General features: G+C 38.2%; 1 protein-coding gene across 3 annotated transcripts in view; it reads right to left on the minus strand.

Annotated features, from left to right (window-relative positions):
- TBCK (TBC1 domain containing kinase) overlaps nt 1-26,835 on the minus strand; it is a 129,251-nt gene that overhangs the window by 35,771 nt on the left and 66,645 nt on the right. For all 3 annotated transcript variants that reach the window (XR_001145668.1, XM_004686599.2, XM_012727935.1), the window contains exons 20-23: nt 26,381-26,466; nt 15,985-16,021; nt 15,048-15,209; nt 3,874-4,046 (exon numbers count right to left, since the gene is read on the minus strand). Coding sequence is in view for 2 of the 3 variants with exons in the window: in XM_004686599.2 (XP_004686656.1) it covers nt 3,874-4,046; nt 15,048-15,209; nt 15,985-16,021; nt 26,381-26,466 (458 nt within the window). In the remaining variant the exon portion in view is untranslated. The remainder of the gene's footprint in view (nt 1-3,873; nt 4,047-15,047; nt 15,210-15,984; nt 16,022-26,380; nt 26,467-26,835) is intronic.

The following is a 26,835-nucleotide window of genomic DNA, read 5'->3' on the forward strand; positions in this document are numbered from 1 at the left end:
TGATTCACCAGAGACAGAGTGGGGAGCAGAACAGGCAGACTGACAAAGTACACTGCTGAGGGGAGCAGTGGGCGGGTCAGGAGAGGTCTGCCACGCCATGTGGTCACCTCCGGGGCAGGCGGGGATCGAACTCATGGGGAAGTGGCTTTAGCTTCTCAGTGCTGTGCTTTAAACTGCTGCGCCACCAGGGAGGGCCAAAACTGCTGACATTTTTAAGCTTGAGGAAGGAGAGGCTGGTTACTCTCAGCTCCTGCTGCCACCACACTGCACATAGCCACACCGATGCTCACACACACTGGCACCCATACCTGTGGCTACACTTGGCCTGCTGCAGGCGTTCTGAGTTAGCTTTTACTGATTTCAATAGACAACAAAAAGTCTTGAAGTTTAGGAGAGAACAAAGATTTCTGGGGCTGAATTTCCCACTAATTTATTTTTCCCTTGAAAATGCCAGTGTTGCAAATCATTCTATTGATTAAGACTTGATTCCTCCTTTGTAAAGTGTTGAAGGATGATTAGAGAGCACGTGAGATCAGGACTCAAAGAGACATCTGGCACATTTGTCAGGGGAAGAAAGAAGAAAAAGTACAGTGAGGCCGAGAATAAGGCAGGTGTTCTCAAGGGTAAGATTGGAACATTACGGTAATAGGATAATTCAGTCATGTGAATACAAATTGTATTGTACAATGGTGATCTTCTCTATTTTCAGTCTACATGTAATTGAGACGATAACGTGATATTCTTGTAATCACTCTTTTCAGGATGCGGGATGCTTATAACAAAGAATTAAGAATTTGTCCAGGAATTCTAGTGCAGCTCTGGCTATGAATAGCTGAGTAATCTGATATCCTCATGACTATGAGAAACAGATTAAAAAATAGTGACAGACTAATATAAATTACAGAGGTTAATTATGTAAAGAAAATAATCAGCTACATTATATTGATCTTCCACTGAAACTATACCTACTATAATTGTTCCATAACTGCAGACTGATTACAGAGAGGTCATTAATAATGGCAGTAAACACAACAGATGCAAAACTAAACATCTTGCAATTTGCTACTTTAAATAATTTCATCAGGCACTGTTTAGTTCATCTTCAGAGGCACATTCTATTCTCAACATAATTTGTGGATAAAAAAGGTCACATAACTATACCTTTCTTTTTCCTTTATTAGAAAAACATTTTAATTTATTGGTTTGCAAATATGTATGTAAACACATGCACTAGGGAAACAGAAGAAAACTGCAAAAACCTTGCAAAGCTATATGGAGTAGATATTGGTTAATACATATGCTCCAATGACTAAGACAGTGTTTATATTCCTGGCAAAAATGGCAATTTTCAAGTTAACTGGTATTATGTAATAGATTTCTGAGATTCCTTAACTCTAATAAAAGGATAAAAATACTTGTAGCAGAGATGGGTTCAGAGGCAATGTAATGTAGCTGAGTACCTAGAAACTAAAATGTACTATGGTATTAACTTGTTTAAACTATAAAAAGCAGTGTTGTTACTGAGATGAAAGATTTATAGGCTGCATTTACATTTAACTTTTAAAAGTATAAAAATGTATTTAAAAAATTTAATCTGTATTAAACTCATTTAATCCATATTTAAGGCATACTCTGTAAATTGAGAATTCAATAAATATTTACTTACTTATGACAATACTTAAAATAGTTAACATGATAGAAATAAAAATTTGATTTCATAAAATATACGTGTTCATCGGCCCTCCCTGGTGGCGCAGCGGGTTAAAGCACTGCACAAAGAAGCTTAAGCCGCTTCTGCATGAGTTCGATTCCCGCCTGCCCCAGAGGTGACCACAGGGCGCGGCAGACCTCTCCTGACCCGCCCGCTGCTCCCCTCAGCAGTGTACTTCGTCCATCTGCCTGTTCTGCTCCCCACTCTGTCTCTGGTGAATCCTCTCACCCTCCGCATCTCTGGCCTGTACCCCAGTTCTGTATGAATAAATAAATAAATCTTTTAAAAATATATACGTGTTCATAATCAAGGACATGAAAACTATTGTGTATTCGCAGTTGCATGCATCTAAGTTATACCAGTGTCAGTAGATAAACATGGTCATCAAAGCTTAATAAAGAAATTCATTGTTGACCACACTCTGTTTCCAAAACACATTCACTTAAAAAAAATCCATTTTGGGCCTTCCCTGGTCACGTAGCCGGTTACAGCACAGTACTAAGAAGCTAAAGCCAGTTCAGCACGAGTTTGATCCCTGCCTGCTTCGGAGGTGACCACATGGTGCAGCAGACCTCCCCTGACCCACCTGCTGCTTCCCTCAGTAGTGCTTCATCAGCTGGCCTGTTCTGCACCCCACTCTGTCTCTCACTGCCCCTGCACCTCTGGCGTGTACCCCAGTCCTTTATGCATAAATTTTTTAGAAAATCCATTTTATTCTATTCATCCGTTATATACCTTTAATTTATCTGTTTTTTCCTTCAAAAAATAAGTTGTGGTCAGAACTCTGAAGCAGTCTTAGCTATTTAAGGAAAAGTAGATGAGAAAGATATTGGCACTAGATGAAATAACTCTTTTGGCAATTCTTTAGTAGTTTCAGGATGAAAATAGTATTAAAACCAAGAAGTAAAGGTCAAAGTGAAATCTTAAACTGAAATTACTGAGGTGAAACTGCCAGAAAGATTCCTTCGTTGGGGAGCTAGCCTCCCTATTCTTTCCTTCCGTTCCTGTGTGTAGGGAGAGAAACACAGCTAACACACAGCAGCTGGGCAAGCAGGATCCCAGACACTGACAAAGGACCGCTAGTAAAGATCTCTACAGAACTCATGCAACCCAACAAAAAGAAGACAACACAATGAAAAAATCAGCAGGAGAATTATAAACAGACATTTCCCAAAGAAGACCAACGGACACATGAAAACGCTCACCATCACTGCTTATCAGAAAAATGCAAACCTAGGCCAGAAGGAGACATCACCTGACACGTAGGTGTGTGGCCCACGTTGAAAAGAACAGAAACAGCACTGGTGAGGTGGGGAGAGTGGGGCAGCTGTACTGCTGGTGGGATTTAGGCTGGTCAGGCCTTATGGGAAGCAGCACAGTGGTTTCTCAATAATATATATAAGTATGAGTAGATAGCTGATTTCCTCTATCAGCTACATTTTTAAAGGCACTGACTGTAATTATTAAAATTGTGCTCAACTACTATTAAGTTTACAAGTGTTTTTAGTAAATACAACTTGATCATATCTAACTGCAAAATCTACTTTTAACATACATGAAATAAAGCTGGAAAATGTTTTATCATTCAAATGTTACTTTTTACAACTTAGAGCCTAGTCTATAATTTATCAGAATACAACAAAATACTAAGCACATACTAAGTGAAATTCAGCTTCATGGAAATACTGTGTTATGCTAATATTAGAAAATTTGAAATATATGAATTATAGTTGAAAGGTTAGTAAGCCATTTATAGAAAGCCATAAGTTCAAAAATAATGACACTATTGAAAAACCTGAATGGCATCGCTTTTCAAAATTCTGTTTCATTCATCAATTTACAATCAAGAACTGCACATTCTTATTCTGTCAACAACACTCAGTCTTTATTTTTATAATTTCCCCTTTTCCCATCATTCTCTTCACATATAAAAGTGGTTACACAGTCTGATGTTGAGCGCCAACTTGCTCCCTTGAGGAATATATAAAAACAATCTTCTTTATTATAGTCAAATACATCTATTTACTGAAATAGTGCATTAATATAGTAATGTACTAGTAAATGGCTATGTTAAAAAGTGGTATGATAAGCAATGTTATGACATATGAATTTTAACACCCATCTTCCTTTTGAGTCTATAAATTAAAACTGCAAATACATACCAGGTCTGTCTTTGGAAGATCTGGACACTCGGCGGAGAAATGAGCTGAGCTTCTGCGTCCGCTGCTGTCAGAGGGTGGCTTTGGAGGCTGGGCATGCTGTCTGAAAGTAGCGCTTTTAGGTGTCCAGCAAAACAGGTTGATGGATTCTCGCACACAGCGTTCGATGTCAATTTCTAGACAGAATAGTATAAAAATCACAGGGAAATGGAATTGCCCTTAAAATCCTTTGTGCTACACCTACATATAGCTTCTTGAGTTAAATGAGGAAGTTTTAAATTATGCTTCACACAGGGGGAGATTAAAATTACAAACATTTGATTCAAATCTTGAAATAAACATTTTCATATTTTCCTTCCCTTTCTCAAATTTGAAATTTAAGTACCTGTGATACAGCGTAATATACATAGGAAGGTTATTACAACTCCAAATTATTGTGTGTGTTTTATTGGACTGTAGATCTTTAGGATTGCAACATTCCCCCTTGAGGGTAAGCAGCTCCAGTGTGGCGAATGTGGAGAGACTAAGAGAGGCAGTAGAAATACAAACTGTTGCCTAGGAGGAAGCAGTTGAGCACAGAATACTTTTTCTCTTCCCATAGTCCTAAGATTAGTAAATGGCAGATATTCTCATTTCCTCTATAGAAGCCCCAGTGTGTCAGCTCAGAGATACAAAGGAGAATAGTATGTTATACACTATAAATAAAAAGGGGATAAAATTCCCCTTTCCTTTTTAAATGAGGCGCCTATATCTAAGGAAAAGGAAACAGTGGAGTTAGAGCTGTCTGCTTTTGAAAGGTAGAAATCCCTCAGAAAAGGGACGGGAAGTGGATAGTTAACGAGCATCTATTATGTGATAGGCACGGTGTACTTTCAATTAGCCCCATTAATTCTTACAATGATTCTTGCAGATAGATTTTGTAACTAAGACATAAGGGAGCTACATGACTTAATATGTTATGTGTGCTCTTTGGAGTCTCTGAAATTTCTAAAAGGTTATATGGCATCTTTCATTACACAATTCACTTAGGTTTGGGATAAGGCCAGCAGGTCTAGAAAGTTACTCAAATAAGCATTCTTTTATCTGCTTTTAGTGATGTTTGTCAGTTTCACAGCTGGCTATTTCCATGGCTACACAGAGGGGTCAGATTTCATCACTCCCTATTCCATTCCCAACATTAAAGTTGATGAAACAGAGTTAAAGTTTTGAGATGTAGGTCTATTTACCTAAGCAATGGTCAGTACAGTGGAATATGTTTTTTAAAAAGCTCTAGGACATTTTAAGCTTAGTATTTCATACATGCATGAACACAAACCAACAGAAGAATGAAGTCTAAGGTAAGCTCTTTTATTCTGCTTCAGAAGGAAGAGATATTTTCAATTTGTTTTAGAAAATATCAAATTAACAGTTAAGACAAACACTTTCTGTTAAAGAGGGAAAAACTCTGTCTTCCTAAAAAAGCTTATCCACTTAACACTGTTTAATTCCCCAAAGAAAAGAATTTTGAGCCATTGGTTTTACAGCTGGAGTGTTCAAATTGGTCTGACACTGTCATCCAGGAGAGGCTTGAAGTCAAGTCAATGACCCAGATCAGAGGTGGTAGTCGAGTCCTTTAATCACTATATCTGCTTCCAAAATAACCCACTGATACCATAAAAGGCTGACAATGATCTGAGAATTTTCTGGCATCCACCCCCTCAACCCTGAAATTACTGGCAGATTTCCCGTTCTCCATTCACTTGACCCGTGTCACCTCTGCATCTCAAAATCCCTCCTAAATCATAACCAAATCCCTTCATCATAACCAAAATATTATGCAAAAGTGTTTCACAAACTGTATGTTAAAATATGTAATACTTCTAATTTATCATCCTAGGGCCTAGCTGTCTTCTAGCTTGCATGATAATTTTGATATATAAAGTTTTGTAAATAAAGCATGTACCCTGGATTATGGTTTACCAGGTTGACTCCAGGCTCTATGTGGGACTTTGTGATTCCTAGAGAAAATTTTTTTCTAAATCTTGGTTTCCTTATTCACATCCATTACTATCATAACTCCAAGAAATACTTAATTATTTCAAAATGCTCACACACATGTAAACGTTCCGTTTAGCTGACCAAAGGTGGAAAGACCATCTCTCACAAAGGTCCTGGTATTTCTGAGGCAGGTGTGCAGTAAGTAGTGGGAGGAAATAAGTGGTTTTGTTTATCTCTGCCGTAACCACAGACATGGCTGGCTTAAACCGAAGACAAGATGCTGGGATAATATTTTATCTTTAAGACAGGTTAAAGTTCTTTAAAAGTCAATTTTTTATTCATTGTTCTCTGAGGAAGGGCTGACACAGGTGGAGAGTAGAGAACTGGCCAGCATTTTACCTGAGGGTTTGCTCTCACAGCAGGATTTGTCCCGATGCTACCTGAACTTGAGCTTCCTAGGTAGTCAGATCTGAACTGCCGAAGCTACCAGGATGAACCATTTGGAACCAAGACATGTAATTGTTTCATCTACAAAAAACCTGCTTTTCTAAACAAATAACAAAAAAAATCAGTATTTGGACTCCAATGCCAGTTACTCACATTAAATCATGAGCAATCCAAACTCACTTCGTCTCAGTTATTTCAAGAACAAAATGTAAACAATAAAGAATTCTTCATATTACCAGGTAAGAGAGAAACACCCTATGAGTACCAGCATAATAGATGCTGAGAAAAGGTGACAAAGTTCAGTATCTATTCTTCACAGAAACACAGTAAACTAGGTAAAGAAGGAAATGTCCTTATTCTGGTAGATGTGGCATCACATGCTAATTGTGCAGTTACACAGGGTCTTTTTTGACACTATTAAAAACTTTAGAACATTTGAATAATGTCACTGACTTCCAAAGCCATAAGATCTGAAATCAATAATCTACCCTACCCAACAAACACTATATTTTTTTGACATAAAGACTTATTTACAAAAAGAGTATGAGAAATATTCTAGGCATTGATTCTACTGATCTATTTATTCTAGTCACTGTTCTAGCATCATAAAAAATAAGTCCAAAAATAATACAAAGGAATTCTCACTGCTGAATAGAGAAAAAACTATAAAGTTGTTTATTTTACTAACAGAAAAACAGGTACATGGGTAAAATATGAGTATTGAGCAGCACTCTCTACAAGGCAAACTGTAAGGATGTCGCTGGGCCCTCTAGCACCACTGAATGTGTGGGGTATAGCATATCAGGGGGCAGACAAGCACAGGGCCAAGGACTTCCAGAGATACACCCGATATGCTTGATACAAATCTAATCATGTCATTTTTCTGTTTAAGATTTCCAACTGCACATAATGTACCTAGTATGGTGTGCGGGGGCTCGCAATTGGGAGTCTCTCTACCACACCACTTGTCGCTGTCAACAGCGCCACTGCCTCAGCCAGTCTAGTCCAGGGCCCTCACTCTATCACTTCCTCCAGACAGAAAGATGGCCCAGGCCATGCAGTTTCCTCCTCTGCTCACCCTCTGCCACTTCCTGGGCTTTCCTTTCATCCCTACAGTGCTGGTACGTGATCTCCAGTCTCATCTTTATCTCCAAGGCCCCTGTGCCCAGAACTTTTCCTATAATGCTGTTGATTAAACATGTGCTGAATGAAAAAACTCCCTTACTTTCAGGACTTAGTAAAAGTGGCCAATGTTTCCTTATAAGCAGGTGCTTCATGGCTCAAGCACTAAAGCAAAGTTGGTGACTCTCATTGATGGTTGGTATTCTTGGATGGTTTGTCCTTGTTAAGTACTGCTTTTCACATTCCTAGTTCCAGGCAAGTTTTTAGAATTACAAAAAGCTTCTTTTGTTTCCATCAGGGAGAAGGGAAAATATACCCAGAGAATTCTGTTCTCCTTAACAAGGACTGTGCTTAGGGGAACTACTTTACCAGCTTCCAAAACTGAAGAAGGGATCTGAGGAAAGGGAACTCAAGACCAGTGATCTCCAAACTTCAGTGTGGGGGCCTTCTCAAGGTTCGCTGTCTCACCCTACAGGGACGTGCACTAAGGAGCCAAGTGAAGGCCGCAGTCCAGGGACACAGCCTCAATACAGGAATGAGCTGTGCTCATAGGAATGCAGCACATATTCCCTCCCTACATACCACCAGGGCTCCAGTCTAATAAGGGGGATACAGCAGGAAAGCTGCAGGTCTCATGTCTCAGATCTTCAGTAAGGAGTCTTGGGGAAAACAGTGTCACATTGTTAATCAAAATCTCACTGCTTTGAATCTGTTAGAGGGAGAGGCTGTCCTGAACGAACTCTACAAATACAGGTTTTGTGGACTCCCCCCCCTACTCCAGTCAGAAACTACAACTCCCAGAAACACAAAAGGGAGTACTGTGAGGACCCAAGGGCAGAACTAAGCAGCCATTTTGAGACTTTTGGATTATATATAAAGGAGACATGTTGAGTGGAGTCTCTCTCTCTCCCTTGGCCTCATGGCTGACAGCTGGTCACTTGGCTCTTGATCAGCTTTCAGTGTGCTATTGGGGTTTCAAGTCAGCAGAACTTACATACACATACACATGCTTAGTAGGAAGTCATGATGTATTTGTTGATTGACTAAATAAATTTTAAAAATTAATCTTGGTTATGAGGCTTAAGGAGGAGAGGCTGATACAATGTTCCTGGGTGTCTACTTCAATCAGCTCAGCCCTTCATGTCCATAGTAAGTTCATGTGGTTACTGGCACTCTTCCTAAGCATCTATCATCTCTGTTGCTTCATGCCTACAATGAAGTGAGAAATAAATAGGAAATGCAAGGCGCATTTTGACATATGGATATTTAAGCTGTTTTCTATTCTTAACATAATTGTCTCTATCATCTGGCAGCTGAGTAGGTAGCTACTATGAGGCAAAGCAGCTGGTGTTGACAATGGATGGAGCAGTGCACTGAGGCTGTAGCACCCGCTCAGTTGCTGATGGCATTTTCTCTTTTTCTTTTACACTTAGTGGTGAATCAGAAGGAAAACAGAAGTCTGATTTTTTGGCAACTAGAACCTTTAAGTTCAATAAGCAGTTATCATATGACTGATAATTATTTGTACTGAAGCATTTAAACGTTTTAAATTTTCAAGGTAGGCTTTTGTTCTATTTGCTTTGCCTCACACACTCCCTGCACACACAGAGAGGCCAAGTGTAAGAAGTTGCTTTCTGTTCCACTGAACTCACCATTTAAGATTCACAGCCCTTGAGCCTGCTTTCATTTGTGGACAGAGACAGGTCTGGTAGAAGAGGGAGTAGAATGGGGCTCTCAGTGTTACACTTAAACACAAACACATTGGCCAGTCTCTCTACCTTGTTAACAAAAGAAGAGTGTTACATTTTGGACTGTCTTTCCTTCCTCCCTTAGAGTCTCCATCAGCACATCTGTGAGGAAGTTTTAAACTTAGTTTCTGACTAAAAGGCTTTCCAGGTTGATTACATTTAAAATGCTTTGAAACTGAAGAAAGTTCTCAGCCTATTTTAAATGTGTTTGAAACTCAAGTCACATGTAAACACGTAACAGTAAAATAAATAACAAATCATTGGTGTTTTGATAGAAAATATGTTTAACGACATAGATCTAGTTAAACTTTATGACTAATTTTGGACTGACAAAAAATCAAAAAGCAGAAACCCTTGTCTCATTAACCTCTTGAGGCTTGGGACCAGGCTTAAACAATACTAGCAGTAGCTACTCTTTATTTTCAGCCAGCCGTATTTTTCATTAAACAAAGGAAAGTATCCCTTTCAGGTAAAAATAATTTACATACTGCAATATTAGTGGTACACTTTAAAAGTGACAACTCCATCAGTGTTAGAATTCTTCCTGCATTCTAGAATCAGCTCATAGTTGGACTGTGCCAGTTATTCTGCTTCCTTTGTGTTTTTCATGAACATGGGAGTCATGTATCCTAACACATCTCAGGCCACTTGTCCTTTCCTTTGCTCCTGGCGAAGACAGGAATACTCCACAAATATCACCATGGCATTTGCTTTTTGGTACCTGAGGTTGTCAATGATACTTTCTATTCTTTCAAAAACACTGAAAATAAAATAGCTAGACAAAGACATACTTTTAAACATCTCCAACGCAGTGCACAAGATCCTGCATGAGCACCATGTCTCTCCTTGCTCTTTCTTTTCTTGCCACTTTCTCTTTTGCTCTAAGCATTCAGGTCCTATTCCTTGAATTTTCTAGGGAGACTGAGCATCTCTCTTCTGAGTCTGGAAGATTCTCCCATCTCTCCACTTTCCAATCCCAGTGTCACTGATTGTTAATATTTCCTTGCACACTACTTACTAAGGAAATGGCCTTTAATGCCCCACATTGCTGGTGTCTGTTATGATCACCTAGAGATCTCTCTAGCAACCATCTCCGTTAGCATTTCTCTAATCGAGGGGTCACAAAGCAGCAGCCTCTTGACAAGAACCTGCTAAATTTGGCTCCGCTTTTGCAGTTAAAAAAAAAAAATTGAACCACTGGTACAATAGGGGGATTTCACATAAATATTTTGGTAACCCTGGTCCATTTGTATTTATCCCTAAGCAGAAGCAAGAAACTCATCACTGAAAACCCAGGTCTGGCCCTCTCTGGTGGCGCAGCGGATTAAAACACAGCACTAAGAAGCTAAAGCCAACTTCAGCATGAGTTTGATCCCCGCCCCACCCTGGAGGTGAACCAAAGGGCACAACAGACCTCTCCTCACCAGCCCGCTGCCCCCCTCAACAGTGTACTTCGTCAGTCGGCCTGTTCTGCTCCCCACTCTGCCTCTGGTGAATCCTCTCACCGCCCCTGCATCTCTGGCCTGTATCCCAGCTCTGTATGCATAAATAAATAAATCTTAAAAAAAAAAAAAAAAAAAAAGAAAAGAAAACCCAGGTCACTTCTCACAGCTCTTCTTGCCTCTTTCCTATTCCAGGTATTGTCAAAATTACCTTACAAACCAACCAAATTTCAAACTGAATTGAACGTCCTCCTTACTTTTCATCCTCACTAATTTCTAATTCTGCTTTAGTAACAGCCAGAAAAACTATGAGGAAAGGCTTAAAGAGTTTGTGTATTTTAGTACTTTGCTCTTTTTCTGAGTTTTTATAACTTGATTCTTAATTATTTTAGTACTAACATATTTGGATGCAATCTGGGGGGAAAAAAAAGGCCTCTACTTCTTATTATAGTTCTGACATCTAGCTTATAACTATGTTGCTCAAATATATATATTGATTTCATGACATATTCCATGTTGTGCTAAATAATTCGAAAAACTACATTACCAAAGTGATTTAAGTCAGAAGAGATGAATGGCTTTTTCGAGCATGTTAAGGTACTAATGCAATATTTTTGGGGAAGCAGTAAAATGCTCCCTAATAAGCACTCATTCAGTATGTAAAGTATGTAGGTAATACTAAAATGAAATCTTTCAAAATTTTATTTAAAAATGTTCCTTTCGATAAAGTTTCTGCAGTAAAATATACATCATATTGCAAAGATTTCTTAGCCAAATACAATTTCTTCCTGAAAACATGATCTGAAACTTTTAATATGGTAAATAAAGCTCCTCCACTATATTTAGCATTTCCTTCTGAAATATTACATATATGGAGGAGAAAGACACATACATATATATTTCTTTCCCTTAATGTTAAAATACTATTTTGATCTCTGAGAATAAATTAAGTATCCTTCCACACAGAGTCCCAGATTTCTATAGGTTTTCTGTGAAAAATTTCTTTCCTGTTTCTAAATATTCCTGTCTTCTAACACATATTTATATTTATCTGAGGGATACAATGATATACAGTCTAGACTTTATTTCAACCATATATAGTGACACAAATATACTGAATTTTCACTTGCACAAAGGGAATGGATCAACAAAGCAAAGTAAAAAAGCATTTAACATCTGAGCTTTTATAAATCTAATCATTGTTACCATTTTGGTTTTTATTCAGGTTAGCATACTCATTTTGAAAACTGGACGGATCTGTAAGTATTAAAAAGTGCCAGCCATACTCACAGTGTAGCAGGATAACAACAGGAAGCAGGGTGAAGCGACAGACCTCCTACTGTAAGTGGGTTTAAAGGGTGTAGCCCTGGAATTGTCCTCTTAACACCAGTGACCACCATCCAGTATTATATGGCACCATGAAAAGCCCCATATTTCATCTAAAATACTATGTCAGTATTTTAAGACTAGGAGAAGTGCCAAATATACTACCGCTCTCTTGGTTATTTCCTCTTGTGCTCAAATGACATACATACTAACACACGGCAAGAACTTTTAGCAAAAATTTCTAGCACTGCTTGGCCTTGGAATGTAGAATCACAGTGTTATTCACTACAATGGAACAGAAGTTGGGGGCCATTTTTGCTAAAAACAATGATTTTTCTGCTGCATTCTGCCTTCAAGAATTAAAGGATTTGTGTACAGTGAAGGAAAGGAGGAAAAAAGAAGAGGGGTTGAATGTTACATTTTTAAAAATGAAAAAAAAATGTATTTAAAAATTAAACATTCACATGCACTTAAAAAGTAGTTATGCAAATTCTGTACCAGGTTTTATGTTGGGTGCATTATGTAGATTATCTGTAGTGTTGATCACTGCAACACTAAAGCAGGTATTACTATCTCTGTTTTACTGAAGCCTTCATAATGCACAGGATTTTCTTTTATAGAAAAAAGCAAATGGGATGATGGGTGCATAGATACTGCCTATAGGAAAGCAAGTCCTGACTGAATAGAAAAGAAACTGAGAAAACATAATAGTGATGAGGATGATGAAACATTAAAAATAATGTTGGCTCTTGGCCAAGCTCTGCTCTAGGCTGGCTCATGTCACACAACAATCCTCTGAGATAGGTCCTACCACCATCCTCATGTAGTCAGACTTCAGGACACAGACACAGAGCTTGTGTTCCCTGAGATCACACAATGTAACTGGAGATACCATGACCTAAACCAGCTCTGGCTCCACATTCCATGACCAGAACCACTAAGCTAGCAGGACTCTCATAGAAAGAGTCAACTGGAAAGACCACTGGGGACAATCACAGGAAAGGCTATTTTATTCATAAGGTTACCAGTTGGGTGGTGTTTCCATCCTATGACTGTCCATAGATGCTTTGAACAGTTAATTTTTCCATCTGCTCAGTGGGCTTGGTTTAATGAAGTTTTTTTCTGATTGTTACTAATGCTTTTGAACTCATTAAGTGGAGGGGTTTAGTCAAGAACTACAGACAGAAGGACTTCAAATCAATATTTAATCCTAACTCATGTTTATCTATAAAATTAGAAATGATATAATAGGGTGAGCTTATTATCTATCCTTTCTTGTGTGTGACTTAGAAAAATAACTTGTTTCTTTCAAATACGTTGCAAGCTCACATCACAGAACACTTTCTTAGGAAAGGCACATGCAGTACGTTTGTGTGCAATGACCTTGACTCACTTTCCCCGACTTCCTGTGACCACCTCCCAGCTCCTTCTAGCAGCGAGCAGAGTGGAGGCCCAATACCATGGAAACAGGCATCTTTTTACATGTACTGAAGACATCCCATATAAGTGCACTTAGACTACAAATCAAAGAAAACAGATAAATAGATAAAAAACAGATAAATATAAAGTTTATTTTAAACCCTTCCTGTTTTTTTGTTTTTGGCCTCATGTCTCCTATCAACGTTTTTCTTTCGTACTGTACACAGCGACCAAGCAAATGGTGAGTTGGCGGATGGGCACCCGGATGGCAGCGGCCCAAGCACTAAGGTGGTATGTCCTGAGCACTGAGTCGAGTTTACCTGTTAGTCAGTTCTAACGAACAGATTGTCTCTCTGGTTTCAGAAATAGTGATTTTATCATAATAGACAGGCAGAGTTATCACTAATCTGCCCAGAAGCTATGAAAAGCAGGCCCCTTCGCCAGCGCTCAATGGAGATTTTATGTAGAGATTGAAAGGCACTACAGTTGCTTGACTTGAAAATACACAATCACCTTTCCAAGTTTTTTTTTTAGAGCTGATCAGAAAAATTCTTTTAATCCTAATCAATCATCTGCTGTTTACTTTGGCAAGTTGGGAGTTACAGGAAAACATCTGCAGGGTGCAGACAGTCCTCCTAGCTTGTGACACTGACTTCTTTGTGACTGTTCAATATGGAAAAACCAAAAGAGATAATTTGATTTTCACAAAGAATCCCCCAGAGAAAACTATTATTTGTTCATATAAGAAATACTTTAACGTTTGATAAATAATTTTTGTTATTATTTTCCTAAAAAAGGGCGCAGAATCCCAACAACAGAGAGATGGCAGAGCCCCAGGTACAGATCTCTCACTAAAAACAGAGCTGATGCCAAGTTTCTCATTCCCCTTGAGGATGCTTAATAAGTGTGCCGCCTGAAGTTCCTTTCTTTTCTTCCTTGGTTGATTTACCTCTTGGATACATGAAGTACATTTCTTATCAGCACTCACTTGTGCCTACCTGAAAATAAGGAGGCCAACCATACACACGCATACGGGAGCCAGCCAGTGGAATGCTGTGAACAAAGCAGTTCTGTACTTGCAACAGATTTTGGTTTCTGCAAAAATGTTACTTTCATCCTTTCAACCACAGTCAAACCGGAGTGGAGCAGAGCTGCACCCACGGGTGCACATGTGCACACTCATCTAGACTTGTGACAGGCTACGCAGCTTTCCTCCCTAACTATACTGCCAGCGCCTGTTCTTGGGGAGCTGTCCTCCCAGAGGACACTGTTTCTGCTCCTCAAACTGCCAGACTGCTAGCAAGCAGAAGACAAGCAAGTTCTAAGTGCTTTGCATCTGTACACAGAGATTCTTAAACACCTTACCAAGTGGTCTTTATTTACGTTCTCTCAGCTTAAGATAAACAAGCCTGTCCCAAGCAAAAAGGTTCAAACGTCCTTTCCTAGTTCTTTTGCCCTCTTGGTGGTACTGCTAACACCAAAGTAAACAGTACTGAGCTAGTATGACCCAGTTTTGTGCCTACAATATGGTGACAGCAGAAGCAACAGGATGCAAAGTTAAGAATTCAGAGAAGTGAACAGGCTGAAGCAAGAGGCCTGAAAATCTTGGACAATTATGCTTGCAAACTGTTATAAGAATGCCTCATTATCTTATAATTAAATTTGCCTGAATGACTCCATTTATTTATATCTATACCTGGTAAATCAGAGAAGAGAAGGATGCACTCATTAAAGCCATTAGCCAAAAGCCGGTCTCGTAGCTGCTGAAGAATTGCCACTCCAATGCAGAATGGGAAAGAGGAATTCCCAAGCAGTAAGGTATCCCAGAGGTGGAAAATTTTGTGCAGGGGAAATACATCTGAAAAATGATAAAACATTAATTATAATTAAAAAGCCAAAACACTATAAAGCAATAACCAGCTGCTTTACTAGACACATGATGATTACATTATGGTCAAAACTATTGTCCAGACATGTTACTTGTGAATAGACTTTGTCAATTTATCTAAGAGCAAATACACTAAACGGCTACAAACTGTCCATTTGGTTGTGTAGATTTATTGTTACCTAAGTTACCTTCAAAGAATTGATAATCATATTGACCAAATAAATGACATTTTCTACCCTACATTATCAATCTTGGTACATACATTGTTCTACTCACTGTATTGCTTCCTAAAGTTTTCCAGTTACATTATTTTCATCGGCTACATTATTCTCAATAGATGAACCACAGTACGTTTTTAGATTCAGTATCATTTTATTTGCATCTTAAATAATTGCTATTTATAATCTGTTTGCTTTCTGGAGGAATTCTAGCTTAGGGAAACTAACGTATTGGTTATCAGACAATCTCTTCAAAGTGAAACCTGATTTGGATTATATACTATAATGTTAATGTTAAATTATCAGAGGGCAGAGATTTGATGAATGTCACTATAGCTGAGATACATATACATTTTTTAAAATATTCATTAGTCAGACAACTATTGATAAGTATTTTTAACCTAATTCTATTAAATAGAATTATATAAAAATGCATATGTAATGAAATTTGCTCAATATTACTATAAATATAACATACTGGGGAAGAGGAGCTGCTATTTTAAATGAAAAAGAAAAATGATACTTACGAGTGAACATAGTCAGAAACCAAGGGATGGCATAGAGCTAGGAGTAGAAAAAGAAAGGGGTGTGTGGGTTGGGAACAGAGGAAAGAAAAGATGGTCAGAGTAATTGCCAATAAACTGAATGGTAAAAAAAATGTTCAATGTGTTGGTCTACCCCATTTGATTAAAATGAAGCACAATGTAGGTAGTTATATTATCACAAATATTCAAAGAAATAGTGATATCTATTACAAATACTGCAGACAACCCTTTTGCTAGGGCTTATTTCACAGGATGTTTCATCCCACTGAGGATACACTCAAGACCCACTCCAATCCAAACACGATATTTGATACTAATTTCAAGGGTGTACTTTTCAAGTCATCCAAGAATATCCCTGCGATTTTAATTGCCCTCATCAATGTGGAGCTATCCTTTGAAAACTGATCAGCTGGTACTTGAAAAGACAGCACAAAAAGCTGTTATGAAGCCTATACTTTCTGCTACCACTTTCTAAATTGAGGAACATTCATACGAGACCAAAAGTAATATGATCTAAGAATGCAAGAGTTTGGTTCTGTTTTCTAAATTTAAGTTTAGGAAGGAAAACACACCACTTTTAATTTCTTGAGATTTTGGAAATGTTAAATCATTCTTAGTTTCTAAAAGCAGAGTAAAATCTCCTTTGTCAATAGGAAGCAAAAATCAACAATCTACTAAAAGCATCTGAAAAAGTTCTAACTTTATTTTATACTGTTGGTATAACAGTCTTTTTGAAAAATATTGATTCTCTTCATTCATGAGCACAGAATACCTTCTCATCTAAATCCTTAATATCTTTCTGTTTTCATTCTATCAGCCCTTTACCTACTTGGGTAAGCTAATTCCTAGATGCTTAGGAGCCATTCTTGACTTCCCTGTCTCCCATGTTCTAATGACATGTCAGCAGCAGTTCAGCTGAGTGTATCTTCAAAATACATCCAGAATATGAAAATGTCTCACTACCCCTACTGCCAAATTCCTGGTTCAAGACTCCATCGTCCTGCCTAGACTGTTGCAATAACCCATTACTAATCCTCTAGATTCCATTCTTGCCCTCTATGGGTTTCTTTTACCAAGGCAGCCAGAATCTTTATTCAAATGTTTACATCAGAACATGTCATTCTTGTGCTCAGCAGCATCCAAGGACAGTGAGTCACAGCCCTGCCTAGGACCTGCGGCTGCGCACGACCTGCCCCGCCTCCGTGACTGCCTCCCTATTTGCTGTGCTTGGGCCAGTTCTCTGGCTGCTCCTGCAACATTCTGGAGCCCCGACCTCAGGGCTATAGCACTGGCTGTTGGCCGGTGTGGACTGCTTTTCCCCCTCAAATTCCCCTCACCCCTTTTTTTTTTCTGTGAGGCTGCCTCATTTGAAACTTAACTTCTTCTTTCACCTGAGCACTGAACATCCATGAAGATCTTTATTTTTTTTTCTTTTTCATACTTACAGCTCACTACCTAACACATAGCATACTGTTTATCCTTCACCAGAAAATAAGTTAACAAGGGCAGAGATTTTGTCTATGTATTTTTTTTTCTGCTGGAGCTAACCAGGGCCTACCAAAATGTGTGGCAGAAAATAGGTATTTGAGTATTTGAGAAAACTAGCTAATCTCCCTTGGCTAATATAGAAAAATTCTTCATATAATATAGTAGAAAGCATTGAAAAACTTTAAAGTGGAAATACTGAATCATTTATCTATAATTGGACAACAATTATAAACTATTGAAATAAATGAAGCATATTGATATTTGAAAGGCAATAATTCAAGCTGAATACATTAATTTAATGTATAACAACTCCCACATATTTACCAGCACTCATCACCTTTTACCAATTGGATTAAGTCAGGAAAAAAATAGCCAATATGTTCTGTGGGTGAAATGCCTGCCTTTAAAAAGTCTTAACGGATATTTTCATTTGAAATAATTTCTTAGATAGTAGAACATCTCATAATATAGCATGATACTTAGGTAACTAAGACAGCCAGTAAGATAATTTTGAGCAGTAGGCTGGGTCATGTTTTAATTTTAAAAAATAACAATTATACCATGAAAGATTTAATACAAATATAAAAACATATAAAATTAGTCTTATTATATTAGAGATATTATTAGGTACTTCCTCATTTAAAGCTGGAAATTAAAACCTAATGAAAAGAAGTCACACATACTTCAACTATTTTTTTCCAGATCAGGAAATTATGATTTAGCTTGGTAGGAGTCTTCTCAAAGTCAGCTGAGTAAATACTGCCCTCTAGCAATCTCAAGAAAGAACAGTAATAGTTAGCTTTTCATGAGCACTTTCCAAGAGGTTTGGTAATGTCAAAATGAGAAACATCAGTGGAAAAAACAACAAAGAAAAAGAGATCATTAACTTGATATTAAAGAGTACAAAATTATGTCTCAAAAGACCTTTATATAAAGGTCTAAAATGAAAAGATCAAAAAGGAAAAAAAATTATAATATAATCTTTTTTGTCAAATAATTTTGTCAAGTACATTTTGTATTTATACACACATTGCTTCTCTCCCCTCTGTTATTACTGTTAAGGAAGTCCCTTCAAGTTGTCTTTATTAACCTCCTTTTTAATGAACATACTGTATTTTCTCTTTAGCTCAAGTGAGATATGCTTTTATATTTAAGTTATAATAGCCACCACTGTAAAACACTGATTGGCCATCAGGTTAATGCCTTGAGATAATTCTCAGCATTACAACAATGTACATCTACTGATTGCAGAAAAGGATTCCTAAAAAACAGCAGGTTTCAAAGCAGCAGAGACTGTCAAATATTTTCTTCAAATATTTTCTTGAAACTTGGAATCTCTGGAATTTGTGATCTGGTAGCAACATACATCTTTTAAAGTTCAGGAAATTTATGAAAATTAATTAATGGATATAAGACACTTGGCAAATGTGGCATGTATCAGACATCATGTAGGAATTACAATGATCATGCTTAGTATCAATCCAGAAACTTCTACATTAGGAAAGGATTTCAATAGCTCAAAGTTCTGAAGTGACCTCATGAAGTAATCTAATAAAAGAGTAAGGATTTTTAATAGTTATTTTTAACTATGTCTACATTCAGTTTCTGAAGATTTTTAAAATGACTTAAACATATAGAAATAACTAAAAAGACCCACTGCACCCAAATAGTAAATAGTCAAATTCCTTTTCTTTGTACCAAAGGTTATATTACTAACCCCTAATGATTTCACAAATACTGAAAATAGGATGAAATAAAAAAAATAAGCAACTGCTGAAACATACCTTTCTCTTTGTATTCTTACTTAAAATACTGAACTTAGGAACTCAGTTACAAAGTAGAAACTGAAAATAAAATTTTTTTGATCATTTAATGGTCTGAGAAGCACATTAGTCACTTGACAATTATAGAATTAGCTATATTTCCAGAGTACCTTTCAATTATCTCACTAAACAGCAAATACAAAACAGAAAACTTTTTGAAAATTTCAGACAGAGTTACTTTCATTTACTTTAAGCAAAGAATGCTTAGAGTAAAACTTACATGGTATATACCTCTTTATGGGAGTTATAAAAGTACTTTAAAAAATCAAACAAATGAAGCATTAAAATTTGAAGTCGCAATCTCACCAACTCAAATAATAAAGTCTATATTGTCATTAGTATGATAACTCTTCTGGCAAAGTAGTCATTAACCAAGGCAACAAAACAACATATCTACTACAATTTGTAAATACTGCTTTTCAAAGTGTAAATTGTATTAATATAAGCAAGGAAATCATATAAGATGATCATATTAATGTTAATGAAAAAATAGCACCACCAATAATTCCTAACCCTTAAGCCTTACTGTGTACCTAGAACCGAACACCTTATAAGTCATACCTCAATTAAGAGTTATTACAATCAACATGAACAGGAAGAAGACTCTAGGTAAGAGAAACGAACTCAACTAAGGATGTAGCTAGAAAGCTGACAAGTGGAGAGAAAAACCCTGTCAATCTGGCACCAGTATCCGTGTGCTGCTGTCAAACGCCAGCATCTGCAGGGTGTTCTCCCACAGCGTGGGCACCAGGACCCTGCAGGGGTCCGCAAAGAAAGCTCTTGTCACCACACTAAGCTGTTCTTTGTACTTTTTCATCCTGCTAGCACTTACCTAAATGGCACCAAATCGCAGGTGGGTCATACTGTAGGCAACTATCTCCAATCAAGGCAGTGGCACTAATATGTAATACTCATATTCTTGTAAAGGAGAAGTATTAATTTTAATCACGATTTTTTTAAACGTGCCTTTACACAGGTGCCTTTCCTAAGGAACACCATTTGGACTTGAAAAAATAAATAAGATCAATGATTTTTTTTTTCCCACGCTCGCAATATCTGGCAGACATATGGTGAAAATGAATGAAGTGAGCTTGTCACCTTAAGCAAAAATCTAGTTGTCAGGTGAAGATCAGAAGTTTGGAAACCCTGTGTGTCACTGGGGGCATGGCAGCACCCCAACTCTGATTAGCGAGGTGATGACAGTAATGCGATTTTTTTTTTTTAAATATTGTATAATGAAATGATCCAGAGTTGAAAGATCTGCAAAATTCGGTGACTCCACATTTTCCCAATGGCCAATGTGCGATGCAGCAGTGTGGACAGGTTGTGGGCCTGGCTCCAGATAGTACGTGGCCACCAGGATGTAAGCAGAGACTGGGAGGCCACGCCGAGGCAGTCTTCCACCAGGATCACATCCAGAAGCAGGTGGGACTTGTTTCTATGAAGTAGCGATTGTAAAAGTATCAAACAACATCACTCACGCATTATTCTTTTTTTTTTTGGCTTTTCAGATAAATATGTGATTTGGTTAACATGCAATGGTTTCATTACTGTCCTTAAAAATAAATTAATAATAAATATGTTCTAAATGTCTCAGTAAAAAATGATAGGTATAGTCCACATAAGAAACTTTCTGGGATTGTTGATAAATTTTAAGATGTAAAGGGGTCCCAAGAACAAAAATATTTGAGCACTGATGCATTAACTTATACTTCTCTTCTCCATCTGTCAACCAGTACAAGGACTCGTTAGATTGAAGTGGTGTGGATTCAAGCCAGGGTTTACTAACTGGGCAAACTTATTAGATATTTAACTTTTGTGCACATATTTCAGTAGTATTTCAGTAAATAAGTAACAAGTTATTACTTTATCATTCCTTGTGGAGTAAGTAGACTTTTGTTTTTAAGAAACGGGCTCTTTCTGAAAGGTCATTAGCTCTGTTGTGAAAGAGAGCTCCAGAAGCCACTTGTATCGGGGCCCTGGAAAGCCGTGGTCAGTAAATGCAGTTAGGTCAAATGCCAGAGGCCACGGCAGCAGCCAACCCCCAGGACGTGCGATAGCACTGGGAGGTGCCTCGGACAGATCAGTGGGACTCCTCGTGTAACAAATCACCTTTGTCATTACCCTGGGCCACATCTTGGTAAAATCTCAAAAGCTCATGGTCAGAAGTCTTTTCAGAATAAAATATAAAATTTCTGTATGTTAAAATAATGATAGGAAGTCAGGGACGAATGAAGGAACACAAGAACAGACAAAAATAAGCAGTAAGTATTTCTAAGCACTTCATTCACATGTTCTGTTAGGATAAACTCAACTGTATACAAATTTTGAAAGTGGTAGTGACAAGCTTTAAGGAAGGCGATCTGGCATAGTGGAGTGACCCTGAGGACTGCAGGGGAAGGACAGCACTTCCGATGCAGACTTGCTTGTCGCAGAAGATATCAGCTCAGTCCTTAGCAGCAATCATCACTTCCACGCACAGCTAGTACTGAGGTACGGCCTCAGCATTTTTCTTAATGGTCAGCCGACAGTTTTTCATAATTTGCAAGCTGAATGCTATTGCTGGCATTTTAGGAAAACAGTTTCCTTAGGAATAAAGAAGGCACTTTCCTGCTCTCATTCGGGCTTGGCATACATTCAGAAGTGGAAACATACACCAAGGCAAAAATGATAAAATCAGCCTGGCCTCAATTTTGTCAAATACACATTACTCGACCTATTTATATGTAAATCACATCACTGCCGTGACATCTATAATTGAAGCATCACATCAGTGCACACAACTCCTAACAATTCTGGCTGCGCGTCACTCAGGATGCAGAGTTCTGTGACCCTCGGCAAATGGGAAGGAGCCAGGAGTCAATCTCCCTGCACTGGGAGCCATGCTCGATGGTGACGGCAGATTAATGGGCGCTGGCGGTGATAGGATTAGTTACTGGCAGGAAACCCAGCTTGGGGTTTCATTACTACAGCGCTTCTCCTCCCCTTGCAGAGTCCTAGCCTGCATTACTAGAGGCACAGTAAGCTGCCTAAATGAGCATTTTAAAGGTGGAATTCTGAAGACAATTCAAGGGAGGAAAAGAAGGTTCTGCACACACCAACAAATGAAATGCAACAAAAACAAGTGATTACTAATAGAGCAAGAAAAATGCTGCATCTCATCACACCCTCTCGCATTGTCAACAATCCCTACCTTAAAAACATCAAATCTGTTCATAAAATTAATTTAACAACAGACACAGCACTTCATATTCTGCACAGACTTCAAAAGCAGGCCAACAAAACAAAAATAACAATCAAGCAGATTACAGCACTTGGCACTTGAAAAACAAATCTTCTATTAACCTCTTCACTTTGGTTTTGCTGTGCCTTTCACTTTGCCCATCCTCTCTGCGAAGAGCACAGACAGGCATTTTCTCCAGGCGAAGATGTATGCTCAGTGCCCTCAGTTTCCTCGTTTACACCAGCATTCTCCGGAGTGGCAGAACTGTGCCTCTGAGAGTGTTTGGACGAGCATGTTGTCACTGTTCAGAGAGAGACTTGGGAGCACTTTGTTGTCATGATGCAGGTAACTTCACAGGCCACAGTGGTGGGGTTGAGGATGCTCATGATTTGCCAAATGCTCACCAGTGTCCCCCATCTGAACTGACCCCTGTCCACATGGCTTATGAATGAGTCACAGACTAACCACACACAGATACTGCCCTCCTGATGATACTGGCATTGAAGTCCCCACAAGAAGTTGCTTAAAAATGCCCCAGTAACTATGTGAGGGGATCGTAGCGGAAAGGGAAGCACAAAATATGATTTCAAAACTGTTGAAAATTAACTTGCCCCAGGTAGCAGCACATTATAAGCACCAACGTAGTGTCCATCCAGATTGAACATACCTTTTGCCAAATTACTTTGAAAACTTTTACATCAAATTCATATATTCGCAATAGAACGGAAGGCCCCTTTGTGCCACTCAATTCTGATTCTCTCTTTAAATTTAGGTCTTCTACTTCTGTAACAATTCCTTCTTAATAGAAATTATAAACATGACATTTCACATTTAGGGCCCACATTTTGTCCTTATGTATGATGTGGGGTTTGGCTTTGATTCCCACCTCTATTATGCATTTACCCAACTGCATCAGGACCCTTATTCAACAGTCTTTCTCAAGGGCTTCAGAGTGATCTCTGTCAGCCACCACGTTCCATAGATGGTGGGTCTGTTGTGTTTTCTGTGTTGTAGATGACACTATTATCACTACATTAATTGCCTTTTGGTTAATAATAGCCTGCCATGTTTATTTTCTTTTACCAATATCTTGAAATTTTTATCTTCTATACAGAGTGCATAGATTGATTTTCTTAAACAGCTGAAATTCCCTTTAAGTCGGCAATCTGATTAGTCTACATTCCTTATGTGTTCTTTCTGGTTTTACAGGACTGCTTGAATTTTGCTATCCTTTCGACTGATTTAAAAGTTACACATTTTATTTCTCTTCTTTTCATAATTACCATTAAAGTTTATGCATTCTTGTACTTTTGCATTTTTTCTGAACAGAGATACTGATGACTTGGTTCTAAATTATCTTTTCATATGAAAAAAAAAAAAAGCCTTGGAAAATAAAGATAGACTCCCCTTTGCAGCAAAGAACAGATTAACCTATACCCTTGAAAGAAATAAGGTAGTGTTTCTCTCTCTCTCTCTCCAGAACAAAGGAAAGGCAGGCTCACTGTCCATTAAAAAAAAAAATTCAAATTCCCCCAATTCAGGGTTCCTCTTTTATAAAGCAAGCTGTGGTATATGCAGGCATCAACTGGACCCTTGACCCTCTCAGGAGGGAGGGGGGCTACAGGAAACCAGCACATACATGCTCACATTCAAACTACTTGCTGTGCTGTGAATAAGCCTGTGTTGTGTCTCTGACCCAGGAGCCTCGGAATCTTGCGCTTTCAGCCGGTATTCATGACAGAGGAATAGGCTCATGTACTGGCTATTAAGTAGGGTCAAATCAAATCCCTGATCTGCAGGAGCCCTGACTTGGGGTCTACATATAATGAGCATATTTATATTCCCCTCCAAGAAGGCAATGACATTTGGACATGTTTCGCTGAGTTTTTACCTACTCTTACATTTGATGTAATTGTTATTTCATATTGTATTTCCATTTTGCCATTAGTCTTTTCCATATCAGCTATATATAAATACGTGGCAGACATTAGATTTACAAACTTGTGAGGATTAGATGGCTTACCTAAAGGGCATGAGTAGTGCTGGGCACACAGTAAACCCTAATGTGTCGTCACGGTATCATGTTTTCACAAAGTGATTTTGCTCCCCACTGCTTCTGACACTATATTGATCCAGGGTTCAATTTTACTGATTAACTAAAGCAAAGATAAATTATTTTCCCCCTTGTGATTCCATCCTCAATACCATCTATATTCATGAACATGTCCAAGGATTTAATACACTATCTGGATAATCCCGTACATACTTTCTAATATACATTTTCTGTCAAACCAACACTGATGGAAATTCATGTCAGTTTTCTTTTCGGTAGTGAGTACAATTAGGGGCTTTCAAGACACTTTTCTGAAAATAATTATTCCTCCATTTAGACTGTATCTTAGCATTAGTATTTGTTTGTCCTTGAAACGCTCACACAGTTACCAATTTGGAGTCAGCAGTTCCACCATAATTTCTTCAACTCTAGTCATAAACTTGAACTGAGAATTATTCTGTATTCTGTTTCAAATTTACAATGTGATACAGGAAAGATTATATAGTTATATAATGATATATAAACTGGTTAATTTTTTTACAAGTTTTGTCAAGGCTGGTTATTTTCTTTCATTAGCTTGTTAATCTGTATATGTTCTCCTTGGAATACTTATTAAACAAGCCAGGGACTCGGATAAGCCTAGGAGCAGATGGCACAGTCTGCATTAAGGATGGTGGCTACAGTCTTGACCACAGCCTACAGGGCAATGACCTGGGAGGAACTACACCCATTGTGCTGACCTCTATTCTCCCAGCAGAAGATGAACCAGTTAGGGACAGAGGATTGTCACATGTTACTGCTATCTCCCCAAATATTAAAATTCTTAACTACTAAATGTCGAAGTTATCTGCTTCATACACCTTACAGATTTGCTTTGAGAGTCAAATGAAATGTTTGTGAATATATTTTTAACTTCGAAGCACTCTGTAAGGACTTATAAGAGTTATTGCTAGTGGAGCCTCCCTGGTGGTACAAGGGGTTAAGTCTCAGCACTGTGAAGTTTTCTGCAGCCAGGACAGCATGAGTTTGATCCCTGGCCAGAGAGCTGACCCACATGGTGCAGCAGATCTCTCCTATCTCCCCACTGCCCCCTCAGAAGTGTGTTTCAATAGATCTGCCTGTTCTGTTCCCCACTGTTCCCTCCCTTAACCCCTGCACCTCTGGCCTACACCGCAATCTTGGATACATAAATAAAATAACTCTTACAAAAACATTATTTCTAATACTTTAAATGCACTAATTTGAGTGTTAATGTGAACATTTTCACCCCTGATCTGGACCACCAACATGAGAGCCTCCACAGTAAGTCTTCAGAGGAAGGGCATAATCAGTAAACAAAGTTTAAGAGGGAAGAGGTTTACAAAGCCTCCTGCCAAGTGCCTTTAAAAGAGGCGTGACCCCACATCATGCAGCACAAGGAGACCTGGTAATCTGTATGAATGACTTTGAATGACCTCTGACTTTGAGCACATGGATGTGGCCTGCTGAGAAGCTAAAGGAAGGCAAAATTGGCCAAGTCCAAGGTAACGTATCTGACCAAACTCAGGAGAAGCTCTATAAGAATTCACTTAGTTCAAACTTTCTGCTTCTTCAACAGGCCAGAGGATCTAAGCTATATCCTGTCACTTATAGTAAGACCATAGGCGGAAACTGTAGACAAGGACTGTAACTGGTTGCAGGAACTTGTTCACATATGGATTTCTATGACAGAAACTTTAAAAACAGCACTCTGTATTGCCAATTTTACTTTCTATTTGGAACTCATTTCCTATTACCGTACCAAGTACTTACATCTGGAATAAATCCAATCTCATTGAGATGGTTACTCAGCTCCGGGTCATGGAAGGCAATCATCTGAGAGAACACAGTCAGATATTCTGAAATGACAATCAGCCATCATTTTTAATGCAGCACCAACAGGCCATCACATTCACATAAGTTCCTTTTATCTACTTCTAGCAAGAGATTTAATTTCTCCATGAAGAAAATACACTATTTTCTGTTAGGTTACGACTTTAACCACTGACTGCAAATTGTTAACCAAGGTTACCACAAAGCAGTGCCACCGCTGATTTCCTGCCTTCAGAGCTACCATTTCATTTCTTGAGTCACAATTATACACAACGAATGATGTTTTTTCTTTTAAAAAAATACTAATGAATACATTTTCTCTAGTGAGATTGAATGTCTCAAACTTATTCTATGTTCAAAATATGTTGCAGATGCTTAAATGAGGAACACCACTT

Source organism: Condylura cristata, unplaced genomic scaffold (assembly GCF_000260355.1).
Source record: "Condylura cristata isolate star-nosed mole 26May11 unplaced genomic scaffold, ConCri1.0 scaffold00021, whole genome shotgun sequence".
Taxonomy (NCBI): Eukaryota; Metazoa; Chordata; class Mammalia; order Eulipotyphla; family Talpidae; genus Condylura; species Condylura cristata.